The sequence below is a fragment of the Polypterus senegalus genome, chromosome 17 (assembly GCF_016835505.1).
Source record: "Polypterus senegalus isolate Bchr_013 chromosome 17, ASM1683550v1, whole genome shotgun sequence".
Classification (NCBI taxonomy): domain Eukaryota; kingdom Metazoa; phylum Chordata; class Cladistia; order Polypteriformes; family Polypteridae; genus Polypterus; species Polypterus senegalus.
The window spans coordinates 82,974,191-82,988,107 of NC_053170.1; the positions used below are offsets into that span (position 1 = coordinate 82,974,191).

At 38.7% G+C, this 13,917-nt stretch overlaps 1 protein-coding gene across 1 annotated transcript in view; it reads left to right on the forward strand.

Annotated features, from left to right (window-relative positions):
- The first annotated feature begins 301 nt into the window (after positions 1-301).
- Positions 302-13,917, forward strand: part of LOC120517211 (centrosomal protein of 112 kDa-like) — a 196,823-nt gene continuing 183,207 nt past the window's right edge. The window contains exons 1-4 of the mRNA XM_039739378.1: positions 302-387; positions 2,168-2,278; positions 8,069-8,259; positions 11,575-11,717. Of these exons, the coding sequence (XP_039595312.1) occupies positions 2,176-2,278; positions 8,069-8,259; positions 11,575-11,717 (437 nt within the window). The 5' untranslated portion in view covers positions 302-387; positions 2,168-2,175. The remainder of the gene's footprint in view (positions 388-2,167; positions 2,279-8,068; positions 8,260-11,574; positions 11,718-13,917) is intronic.

Consider the following 13,917-nt stretch of genomic DNA (forward strand, 5'->3'; position numbering starts at 1 on the left):
GACGAGGAAAATTAAGACCTGAGGTAGGTGCATCATAGATAGACGGCAACACAAACAGCAGTGCTAAAAGAATTAAAACGTAGTACACCGCACAGATCACATTTGCAGTTTAGTGTCCAACAGGCGAGTCACAGACATCCCACAACAGCCAACGAACCTTAAACGGCGCTTGAATTTTCGCAATGACAGCAGCGCTTTCTGCTCTTCAATAACAAAACGCTCACCATTGCCATAGCAACACGCGGACGCCGTCCCGCCAGCGGAAGAAGGAAGTGACGTTATTTCAGCAGTGCGCTGCAGTTTGAACCGTTTGACAGTCGCGAGACCGGAGGCTGCTGAAAACAGAGGACGATTGAAGCTTTTCATTTTTGAAACAGAAAAGTGTTGGTGAGTTCGCAAACCCTTTCGAAACTATAGCAACTGATGTATTTTCTAACCCGTAATGCCGCTTACAGTCGGAAGTTGAGAGACGGATAAACAAACCGATACCCAGATGAATAATTCCGTGTTGCAACTAAATTAAGTTCCTAACAGAAAAAGATTGAGAGGCTGTTCAGACTTTCCCGGAGGTTAGATTATCATCCAGTAAATCACTACTAGTATCTAATGTCATGGTAGCAACTGGGGTGTACAAAACGTCGATAGTAAAAAGTGACGAACAGAACAGAACCAGAAGTCTACAAAAGTAACCAAACATCTAGTAGAAAAAATGTATCTGTAGAGTCAAGTGAGCTCCAAAGAATGAAAAAACTGAATCAATCGAAAAAACCGAACACCTTTTAGCAAAAAGATTTGGTCTGCAGAATGACGTACTTAATGGCGTACAGAATCGAAAATAGAGAAGTAAAAACAACTGAAATATTTCAACTTATGAAGATTTCGTTGGAATATCATATTACCATATTATTTAAGTGAATTATCAAACCCACTTAATACAAGTTAGGGTCGAATGGGCACAAGACAGAGGGATGTTTGCAAGTGGAATAGGAATATAAGAGAGAAAGTCTGCGTCCTCCCACATCCCCAAAACCCACCTGTTAGGCTGGTTGTTACTTTAGGGCATTTGGATTTATGCATGTATGTGTATACCTGCTGTATTCATATGTTAATGTCTTTAGATGCAAACATGTGGTACATCTGGATAGGTCTGACTTTCTTACTGCCACCTACAAGCCTGTTATTGACAGAAACAGCTGTGTATTATTCAAGCCTGAAGTTCTTATGTGTGTTTGGAAAAATTGATGCTTGCATATTATTGTATTTTATTTCTCTTGCGCTTCTGTAAATTTTTAATTTCCCTTTGGGGCAAATATCTATCAATCTAATCTAATCTAATCTATCTCATGCACTGGACTGACTCTTATCCAGTTGAGATTCCTACCATATTGCTTAATGTTGTCGGCAAAGGCCTGATTGAATAAGACCTTTATAGCAGCACCTAATGGCAAGTTCAATTTCTGACATAGAAAACCACCAAATAAGCCAACAATCCGTAGATATAAAGATACAAATATTGCGCGAGGCACTGAGCCCCAATTGGCAAACAGAATAGAAACAAAGAAAACGCTTTGTAATGAACAAAATAAGACCAATGGATTCATCAGATTCTAATAATCATTCTTAAACTGTGATCTCAGCCTAAATAGAATTTAAAAAAATAATAAGGGGTCCTATCCAGGGATTGCTTCTGCCTTGCTGCAGGGTTTTCAAATAATCAGCAAAAGTCGGGACATCTGTGCAAATTGCTTCAGATTGCAAGGCTTAATTGACTTTAATTCTTGCAGAACGTCTGTAGGTTGTAACCTATAAGTTGTTCCCTGAAGAAGGCCCATTTGTAACATTCTGAAATTTCATTTTTATTTAGTTTTTGCTAACCTAATTTCAAATTGAACCCTCTGGCAGTTTACTGCTTACCTTTTCACCATTTTAGAACTTTCCTTGCATTTTTAACTGATTAAATTTGAAGAAAAACTGGAAAGACTGAGGTGTTCTAAAACTTTTGACCAGTTGTGTATATGATATAAAATGTTTTTATTCTGAAAACAACATTTTTAATGCGCTTGTCTTTTTGTCTGTGTAACTTATGAATCTTGCAAATGTTTCTTTCAGGAAGCCTATTGTGCTCTTCTGTGATTAAAAGTCATTGTGTTTCATTTTCCTTGCACAGCACTTGGTATGATGAACAGGCAGGAGGAATCATGGGAAAAGCTTGATTTAGAGTTGGATCACTATATGGTGGACATGAAGCGTTACTTCAATAAACTCTCAAACAAGTCAGGTAAAATAATATATGGTATTCTGTGTTTTAATATTTTTAATCTGTTACACCAAGTCCCTAATGACACATTAAAGAGGACATTTTATTTAATTATTTTGATAAAGATTAAATTATAGGTTTATAGGAACATTACATTGAGTGATATCTCCATTTTTTAAAACGGGAGAGTTGGTTAATTTATATTCACAGAAAGTCAGTAGTAGGGATGTAATTCTGGGTCGTCTAGTGAACAGTACTTTACGTTAAGGTGTGTGAGGTGCACAGCATAATGAAGTAGCTTATTAATAAAAAAAGATAATGTTGTGTTGTAAAATATTTTATGTCAGCTTAGATGTCAGTTGGCATTTTTGTGAATATTGCTGAGGGCAGTGATGGCTGGACCTCTCCTGTTTTAAAAACTGATGCCCATTATACTTTGTCCTTTGCTTCACCACAGCAGTCACTTTCGTTGGCACAGACATCCTGCAATGCCTGATGGTGTGTAGCTCACCACTGGGCTGCAGTGGTCCTCATTTGCTCCTACTGTCCAGTTTGAGATGGTAATATTAATTCAGTCCAGTTAATTGAACAAATTAATGTCAGTTACACTGAAGCAGTGCATGAAACATTGGCACTGGCAGAAACCTAACAAGCTGGTCTTTCACCTGAGAAGTGATGCACCAGGTAGACTGGGACGGAGTGGATTGCTAGGCCATCCAATTGAAAGTACTGAGTGTGATATTGAGAAAGAACTCCAAGCCAACTCAAGTTTGTGGTCCATACTTATTTAAAATTCATAGATAAATATTACTGTAATTCCATGTTCCTTTACTAAATGGCGTTTAGTGGCTTACATTAGCCCGCCTGCATGCTGATCTGATGCGTGTAGCACGTGTGTAGCCCCAGTTTCTCTGAGCATCACAAAGCTATTACTGTCGAGCCAGAATGACACTAATTAACATGGTAAAGTCTCTGAAGGCTTTGAATTAAATAATTGCTGTTCATTAGTTCTGCTTCTTGTTTTATCAGACCAGTACAATATTTTCATTAACCCACAAACATGCATTAAAGCTCAAATGGGATATATAGAGACAAGTTTCCCATCATTTTGGATGCCTTAAACTATATCACTGGATGCCTGAAAAGATCAAGTTTTTATTTTTTCTGCGTCAGCCACGTCTAGTATCAATAACACATAACATGACTATACCACCCCCCGCTCCCCTTTTATTCAGTGCAGAGGTTGGCACAGTGCAGCCTCACTTATATTCAGTACTGAGAGCTCAAATCTTTTGCTGGGTGGGTAATCTTCAATGATATACTGGTGGCCTGTCCAAGACTCTTTCCCACCATGTGACTGATACTGCTGGGATAAGCTCTGGCCTCCAGGTGACCTTGAATTAGATTAAACAGGTTTTGAGAATGGTAATTTAGGCTGAATACAATGGCACCCTGTCCAAAGCTATTTCCTCTATTGTGCGCATTGCTGCTGGCATAATCTGCCACCCACTTTACCCTATCTATCTATCTAAACTGGATTAAGCAAGTTTGAAATATTTGCATTTACACAGGCAACATTTTTTTTTTTTGGGATTGGGGGTTTGTTTGGGGATTGGCATTGGGACAGTTGCTGCCCAGTCCTGCCAGCATAGGCTGGTACCCACTCAAGACAGTATGGAGATGCAAGGAAATCCCAGGGAGAGCCAAGGCTTGGAAGTGGCCTGCTAGGGTTAACCATAGATTGAGAAGTAAGGGTGGAGATCTGGTAGTGACTCTGCTTCCTATGGGATATAATCAATGCAGAGCTAAAGCCAGAATTCATAATCTTGTCCAAAATATAAAACCATGATTATGCCGGACTTGAAAAAAATCCTGTGGGATAAGTGCATGGACGAGTCATTTGAGAGAAAACCACAAATATCAACCATTGGTTGATGGGTATGTAGGAGATGAAGTGCCTGCCAGTGGAGGTTAGAGTCTGGTGTTTTCTAGGGCAGTCGCTATGGAGGACCCTGGGCATTAAAGAACAGTGCAGGAAGATATGTAACACGGTGTGAAGGTCTAAGAGAGTGGAGCAGTAGATTAGCCACCTGGCTCAGGTTGGGCCTGATCATTCCGGTTGGTGTACCAAAACATCTAATGAAGTAGTGGAACCACTAAAGGATTAGTCAGGTAGCCGCTGCATAGAAATAAATGTTGTGATAGTTGTTTTTATTTTGTAAAACTAAGGGTCTTTGCCCACTGCTCGCTTATGTAGAATTTCATTTTCACCAAATCTTTTAATTCTCGCGGATTCACCTCTTCATTGAGAAGAAACACTACTTTTCCCTGATGACAACACGAATCAGACGATCCACAAGTCTCCGACTTAAAGTTTAAATCCGAACAATATATTCGATCCGTTTTCGCTGTTCCGTTATTTCACCAAGTAATAAATTCCGTTTGTTTGCGCTAATGCAATCTTTACTATCATTTTTTTGAGACTTTCGAATTTTCACTCTTCCATTATCTCTAACCTTCTCTGCATGTGTATCGCGCCAATGTCTTTGAATTCTTTACGACATTCTACTTTGTCACCTACTCTTTGTCTTTTGTTTCTGGCCCCGGCGTGGTTAAATCTCTTGGCACAAAGTCTCATCTCGTGGGACTTGAAAGTATTTCTCTGAAAAAGTCTTGTCTCATCCCAAGATTTTTTTATAGCCTAAAAGAAGGTTTATGGATGTGGTGAGAGAGGACATGCAGGTGATGGGTGTAACAGAACATGATGCAGAGGACAGAAAGATATGGAAGAAGATGATTTGCTGTGGCAACCCCTAATGGGAGCATCCGAAAGAAGAAGAAGAGAGAGAAATGAAGCACTAGAAATGCAAGTTTTACAATAATCTTGTAGTTAATCCAGGTAGTATGAGTATGTCATAGATTTGGGGGGAAAAAATCTAAAGTAGCCCGCAGTGCTTTTCAACAGTTATTCCAAATCATTTTCTGATGTACATGTGAGCCACACTGGAGCACCACAAAGAACAGTTCTGTCTTATTTTCTCTTCACCATATACACCTTGGACTATACAGTAAGTATAACACCAGGTCATATCACTTACAGAAATTCTCTGATGATTCTGCAGTATTGGGATAATTGATAAAAACGATGAATGAGAAAGAAAGAAAGAATATAAGAGTCAGGTAGAGAACTTTGTTTCTAGCTACAGAAATGAATTTCTGCCACTTAACATCAACAAAACCAAGGAACTGGTTATTGACTTTCACAACACCAAAGGACCCTTTCATCCAATCACTGTTTAGGGAATGGATATGGAGGGGTGCACTTCGTATAAGTGCTTGGGGGTCCACATCAATGACAGGATAGACTGGTCTCGTAACACAGAGAAACTGTAGAAGAAAGGGCAGAGCGGACTTCCCTACTTTAATGTAGTTAGTAACATGTTTTATAACTCTGTGATGGCCAGTGTAATTTTCTACCCTGTGATGAGTTAGGCCATTAGGCCAGTAACATCGTTTCAAGAGAGGTTCACCAAATCAACAAGCTAATTTAAAGGGCTGGCTCAGTTATGGGGCACACTCTGGAGGTAGAAGAGGAGGAGAGGATTAAAACACAACGAAGTGCCATTATCAGCAATACAGTACATTCTGTTCATGACACACAAACACTGAAGACTTTCAGCCCACGATTTATTCAGCAGAAGTGTGTCAAGAAACACTATGGGGGCTCCTTTATGCCATCAGCAATACGTCTGCATAATGCTTCACTGTGTCTCTGACTGTGAAATCAGAAGTTTTCTTTCTCTTTATTCATTCTGGTGTGTATTTGAGAGTGGGTTGTTTGTAATAATGTAACAATATTTATTTGTTATGGTGCTTTTTAAAAGACTAATTTACCTCCAGGGGTCAAAAAAGTGTGATTTTTTTATGAAGCCAATGACAAATCTCAACTCAAACAATAGGTTTTGCCAATGGAAGGTGGTTGAATGTGGCCAAAATCAATTACTAGTGTTGCTGTAGCCTGTAATATTTTGCCCCTCGTAATATTTGACAAGCTGGTGTCTACGTGTACCTATCTCTCTATTGTAAAAGAAAATCTTGGGATGAGACTTTTTTTCCTGCGACGAGACATGATCTTTTGAAGAGAGACAGAGAGACACTTTCACGTCCCGCGAGACGATCAAGTCATGTCATACTTACAAGCTTTGGAAGCAAGTCCCATGAGACGGTGAGTTTTGCATGTCACGCCCTACTTACAACCATTTTCAAACAAGACCACGGTCATCTAACCTCTCAGTTTTTGGAATGCTTTTGGCAGACACACTTCCTGTGCGCTGAGCTCTTAAAAAGTTTATGTTCTAGATGGCACGTGAACGACTAAGCAAAGAAGAAAGAGCAGTGTGTCGAAAAGAGACCCAAAAGCCTTGGAGAGAAAAGAAAGCAAAAAAGAACAAAAATAATCTATGTGCAAATTCTCAAAATAAGTAAAGTAATGATCAGATTGTCTCGCAAAGACTTTGTGCCAAGAGATTTAACCACACCCGGGGCCGGAAAAAGACAAAGTAGAACGTCGTAAAGAATTCAAAAACGTTGGCGCGATACACATACAGAGCAGGTTAGAGATAATGAAAGTAGGAAAATTCGAAAGTCTCAGAAAAATGATAGTAAAGATCACATTAGTGCAAACAAATGGAAGTTATTACTTGGTGAAATAACAGAACTGCGAAAAGAGATAAAGTAGTATTTGAGGATGTCTGGGGGAGAAGTAAGACAAAAGGACAGCTGCTGTACAGGCTTTTAAATGTTCGAAGCGCCGCTCGAGATGCAGATCATGCGGCACGGCAGCAGTAGCAGCAACAATCCAGTAGCTGATCAAGCAGAGAGAAGGTAAAAGAAAAACAAAACTATTTGTTTCCCATTGTATCACCGTTTAAGAGGGGTTTCAGAGGAACGACCGCGTCTCCTAGGGGTGCGTTCAGCCGCCCTCTTCAAAACAGGAGGGGGGTGGTTTGGCGAGCAAAGCCCCCTAGTGTATTTAAATGAAAAGATAATAGTGACACAGTACAAAAGGCTTGAAAATGTTGGAGCACCATAACAGATATGAAATGTAATAGCCCAAAAGTGTGTTTTTTAGGTGTGGAGTGAATGTTATAATCAATAAAACCCTCAGCTGATAGGGACTGTCTCAGTGCAAACAATTTTAGTAAATAGAGACCTACTGAGAATTGCATACGTGGGCTTTTGAGCAGCTGGAAGGCTGGCATTATTGGACTTTGTGCCCGTTTAATGCAGAGTGAGCAGCACCAACCGGCATTCCTGGATGTTGTAATTTCCATGTTTTTGAGTTAGAAGCAGATTTTTAGGAAAGAAACAGCATTAACTCAAGTTCTGTACATATCATTATGAAAACGGGCAGTTTTCTTCCCCTGTCATTGTTGCAGCATGCTTCCTTTTCAGCAGTCAGAAGTGTTTTTCCAAAGAGGAAGTAAAGTACAATTAAAAAAAAAAAACCTTTTTAGTATCCAGAGGTCTGCATGGCACTGAATGAAATGCCTTTTGTTGACTAATGATTTTTGTTTCAGTTGTTTTCACTAGCACACATACCCGGCTTTATAACAGTTGCTGAGCTTTTTCTCTGACGTTATTTTAGCCATTCTGGAGCTAATGCTTTTAAATGACACACAGTCCTTTTCTGAGAGATGTCACCTGCCCTGCTGCCAGTAATGTCCATCATCTTTGAGGAACTGGTTTACTAACCTGTTTTCATTTTCTGCCCTTTACTCTTTTTTACTGAAGTTTCAATCTCTCCAACAGAACAACAACGATGTACCCTCTGGATTAAGAAGCTTTGTGAATGCTGTGGCCCAGACTCTGGAGTCTTGGACAGAAAAAATCGAAATCTGTATGCCAGACTTCTTTTGCTAATGCTTCAAAGAGGGCAGCTGGAGAGTCCTTTCACTGCCAGGCCTAAGCCTGGCCCGCTAGAGAGACTGCCTGCTTACAAGGTAAGATTAATTCTTTATCTGCCTTCCTGTTGATTGGGTTGTGAGGAAGTCATTAGCAGTGACCCTGTATAACCACTAGGTGCCAGTGCTGACTAAGAGTTTATGTGACCAAACATGTTAAGCCTATTCTAAAATTTCTCCCATTTCCCAAAACATTGTTTTATTTTTTCCAGTCATTTCATATCCTGCTTTTTTAACAGAGACAGTACATTTAATAAAAAATTCTGAGCTATATCAAAGGAGTCTGGCTAGCTGGCTGGCTATTTATCTTAGCTTTAGCCTATTCATTGTTCTTGTATGCTAGCTATTGTAATATTCTAGCTTTTTCTTGGGATCAACACAGTATCTATGTGTTATCTTTCTTCCTTTGTGCTAAGTGGATGGCCCAACACTGTTATAATAAATTAAAGAATTTGTATTAATTCTGCGTAACATTTACCTTGAAAGTTGGATATCAGAACTGGGAATGAACCCACAACCAAGATGACTGCGTCCCAGTGTGGATGCCTCCAGATAAAACTTTGTTGGTTTTGTTTTTAGGAAGAAATACCATTTGATAACAACATGTTACACTCTATTTTGCACATCCAGACATCATAGCAGCATGTCCACAGGTAAACGTTGGACAGTTCTGTGTGTATGGCTGATTTAATTAGAGATGCAGACAGAAGTGCTAATAACCAATATAATATTACAGCTCTCACTAAAGTTGACTGATGTCATAATCTGAACTCCGACAAACTTGGACTTGACAGACTAGCCCCGGGTTTTCAAGCAGGAGATCCAATTTCTGAGGGCATTCCAGGTGAAAATTCCAAGTAGGAACTCTGAAATTCTGACTTCCCAGTTCAAATGGAGTGCAGTATTGTTCAGTCTTCATTTTATATAACATCTTCCTCAGGTACCCCCATCACAAATCATTAAGAAATGGTCCATACATCCATCCATCTTCCAAATGTGCTTATCCAGAACAGGGTTAAAGGGAAGCTGGAGCCTTTCCCAGCAAGCACTGGGTGCAAGGGATGAAGAATCCCAGGATGGGACCCTAGACTACTGCAGGCGAAACACAAACCCATACACACAGTAGGGTCAATTTAGCAATGGCAATTTACTTAATTAAAGTACAATAATAAATTTAATTATATATAGCACATGTCTGCCTTTAAATGTGACTCTTAAGTGGTTTATTAAAAATTTGAAGACCATTTACTTTAAGAGAAAGGCAATCTCTCTATTATAATAAAAAAAATCTTGGGACGAGACAAGACTTTTTGAAGAGACTTTTTGGAAGGAAGACCTGCGAGACGGAGACTCTTACCATGAGATTCTTTCAAGTCACTCCATAACTACAACTATTTTCAAACAAGACCACAGTCATCAGGTGTATTCTGGCACTTAACCTGGACAGACAGCAATCTATTAAAGGGCTTAATTATGAACACACACTTAATGAAGATCCAGTTTAGAATCACCAATTCATCTAAATAAGGCAGCGAAAAACGATGGAGTCAAACGAATTAAGCAAAAATTGTCGATCGGTTACACGGCAAATTTATTAAAAGCATATCAATAGGCCATGCTGAAGCCGATGGTGGTGATCGTACAGATGATGAAAACATCAACTTACAATATCCAGTAGAATATCTACAAGCGTTTACATCATCCAGTCTTCCACTGCACGAATTACTTTTGAAAGAAGGACGTATCGTTATGTTATGTGTGAGTGATGGACAATGCAGTGAAACAAGGTTAGTTGTATTAAAAATTGGTCAAACAATTCTAACATGTAAAATTTTAATAAATGACAAGAAAGGTAATGTAGTACTTCTTCCACGAATAACATTAGACACCAAAGGAGATCATGATATGCCATTCGTAGTAAAACATTAACAGTTTCCCATGAGAATAGCTTTTGTTATGTCAATTAACAAATCACAGGGACAAACATTCGAAAACGTCATTTTTTTTTATTAGAGAGAGAAACGATATTCACTCACGGGCAGTTATACGTTGCGTTGTCAAAGTCCAAACACGGAATTAAAATTCAATGCGATCTTGAAGTACATTCCAAATATTGCTTTAACTGAAGTTTTAAAGTAAAAGTGAAAATGATGTATATGTAACAATTCCCATGAAAATAACAATCTCTTTAAATTGTATATCCATTATATTAACCAAACCCGGGGGTTGGCAAGCAAAAGCGGAGCCCCCTAGTTGTAAAGATGAAAAAGATACTAAAAAAAACATGTTGCTGAACTTACATGTATAAATAAAAAAAAAAGAACAGCAGCATTTATAAAGAACACAATAAAAGCAATCTTCTTCTTCTTTTAGCTTTTCCTGTTAGGGGTTGTCACAGAGGATCATCTGCGTTGTCTGCATATTGACTTGGCAAGCTACATAAAGGGGAGCTGATAGGCACAAACATTAGGCAGTTAAATAAGAGTTTATGTTTGTAGTTTTATGTATTTGTTGTACTTAATGAATAAACATGAAGAGAAGAAGGCAGAATGTTAAACTTAACATCATAGCCCATGTATAATCTTGAAAGCCAAGAGATCCTTCAGGAGTTTTGATTGAGAGTCTGCTTAGGGCTGCTGAGAGGGTTGTGTATTAATCGTCTCAATAATGTAAAGTTCATTGATGGCCATCTGATGCCCGCATTGATAGACAACTCTGATGTTAAGTGTAAGAAGATAGATTTCATCTTGGGCAACCAATATACAGCAGCAGCTTCACTTTATCAGCCACATTGCATCCACATCCAGAGTTCCTCTGGGATACAGAAACAATCTGCCTGCCTGAGGACTTCATTACTTCTCATTTGACCTACTGCATTTTTCTCCTCCGTAATCTTCCCACAAAAAGGCAACTATTAACAGATGCCAGTTGGCTCAAATTGCTTCTGCCAGATTTCTGACATTCCAAGCATCTAATGAACTAGCTTCCTGTGCATTTTAGAATCCTGCTAAGGATCCTGCTGTTTGCTTCTGTACACTCACAAGTCAGGACCCCCCCAACAGTTATTCTACTCTGCTCAGGATAAACTCTTTGTTTGCTCCACTCCTATCACTTATGTAGCATTGTTCAACTTCCAAAAAAATAAACTATTTATTTTCTCTGTTTGTTTCAGATGTTGTCTAGTTAGTTCCAAAGTCTTTGTCCACTGTTAAATAAAAGCAGGGAAAATGTAATGAGGCAAGCTTGGAAAGTGTAGATTGACTGCAAACAACAGACAATAGAAATCAGCACCTCCAAAATGTCTTGTTGATTTTGCCTCCCTTTTGACTGACATGCTCTTTGTTATTCTTGCAGTCCATCTACTTTGATGTGCCAATGCATACCGGTGCAGCACAACAGGACAGAGCAGACCTGACCGACTGGGAAATGGGTGAAACCGACACCAGGCCTAAGGACTTGCTGGCTGAGTTTTCCTCTCCACTCTCTCCTCTAAGCAGGTACAACAGTTTTTAGGGTTGTTGGGTGTAGTGAGAAGTCAAGCAAAATGACACCTTTTATTGGCTAAAAAGATTACAATATGCAAGCTTTCGAGGCAACTCAGGCCCCTTCTTACATCTTGCCTCGAAAGCTTATTGCATATTGTAATCTTTTTAGTTAGCCAATAAAAGGTGTCATTTTGCTTGACTTCTTACTACATTCATAATGGCTACCACGGTACAACACCCTGATACTACAGAGTTGTTGGAGTCATTTCCACTGCTAGTATTTATTTGCAGCAGTTTAGTAATTTCAGAACAAGCTTTAGTACCTGGTTATTGCTGCCAGACCAATAGCTTTCTGTGACACTTTTGGATTAGAGCTTTACATAGATGTAGCTTAAACTTTTTAACACAATATCTTTTGTGTAGCATGGTGGGAAGTGGGATACAAAAGATCAAAATATACTTCAGCTACCAGGTGTCCTATCACTGTCTGTCTCCATCATATTTGTGGATGAGAGTTTTGATTCCTGTAAGTGCAGGTGTTTCACGCTGTACACTTTGTGTAGCATACTTCATAATATTGTGGAATACAAAAGTGTCAGAGTTACCAGATAATAAGGCTTTGGGTAAGTTTCATCCAAAAACAAATGTCAGTGTCCATACCTTGGAAAGTTTTTCAGTTTAGTTACCCAAATAAGCATTAGGAAGCTACTGAATGTACAGGGCTTTGCATCTTTTGTAGCAATTGCGTTTGTCAGTGGGCCTGATTGCTGAGGCTTGAGTGAACTGTCAGCTCTGGACAGGATGCCGAGAGGTGCTCACTCTCTCTTCAGTTTGAAGTGCAGTGTTGCCCCAAGTTGAATGTTGCTCCCTATGACCCTTACTTCAGCACTTATTCAAAAAAAAAAAAAGATGAAAAGAACCACATCTTTTTTTGCATCTCGACCATGTGTGTTTTCCTACTGAATTATTTATTGTCAGATGGAGTTTCTTTATTGCTCTCTCATAAATTTTACAGACTATCTTAAGCCTTCCTTTCAAGGGATCATTTTAGTCTAAAGTGATAGTTGGTTTCTACTTCATTTCCTAAACTTCACATCTAACTGGAGCTTTAATGTCTGGGGTATGTACCAGTCACTTGTACTGTTTTTTCTGTTTACTGGTAAAAACAGTGTAGAGCAAACAACCTGGAAAATGATGATGAGGTGTGGAAGCTGTGCAGCAGATTTACAAAACTTAAGAGGAAGCTGGTCAGAGTCACTTCCATTTATTTTTCCCACCTTTGAGTACTGTGTATTACCTTGGTTACTTTGGATATCTGGGTATGTTTTAACAACATACAAGTAGAGATCATGCGTCCAACTGTAGGTAATATGTACATATAATATAGGCGATGTGGACTATGGAGTATTGCAAGGTTATCAGTTCAATTCCTATCACTTAATTCACTGGCTAATTTAACATACATGCTTATATCATGCTATTAATTTGCATAAGTATGTATGTAAACTAAAAAGCTGTTTTATAAGAACCCATTTTAAAATTAAATAATCCAGAACATTCAAAATGTAGACAGCTTGAATACAATTTATAATTTAAGGCCATTTGTATTGCATTAAGAACCTAACATGTTCTTTACAGTTGTTTACTTTTAACTTATTTGTGAAACAAAAACTGTTGATGTCATTAGTTCTGTTGTTTTTTTAATGTTATTTAAACTTCAATAAATATTTGATCACAAAAAAAGAACCTAAATAAAAACCAAACATATGACATATTATCAACCCCAGGACGGAATCCTACTCAAACTGCATTATGTGAATGGCACAAATGAGCCCTGGTCCATCAAAGACCACCTCACACATACACAGACATGCAGAAATAATTTAGAATTGCTAAATCTGTATTTCTTGAGCTTCTGTAAAAACTAAAGTCTCCCTGACGACAAAGTTCTGTCTGTCTGTCTATCTATCATGAATAGTGCCTTTCATATCTATCTATTTTATAGTGCCTTTCATATCTATCTATCTATCTATCTATCTTCCTCACAGGTGGCACAGTGGTAGTGCTGCTGCTTTGCAGTAAAGAGACTGTGGAAGATTGTGGGTTCGCTTCCCAGTTCCTCCCTGTGTGGATAGTGTTTTGAGTACTGAGAAAAGTCGTATATAAATGTAATGAATTATTATTATCTGTCTGTCTGTCTGTCTAATATAGT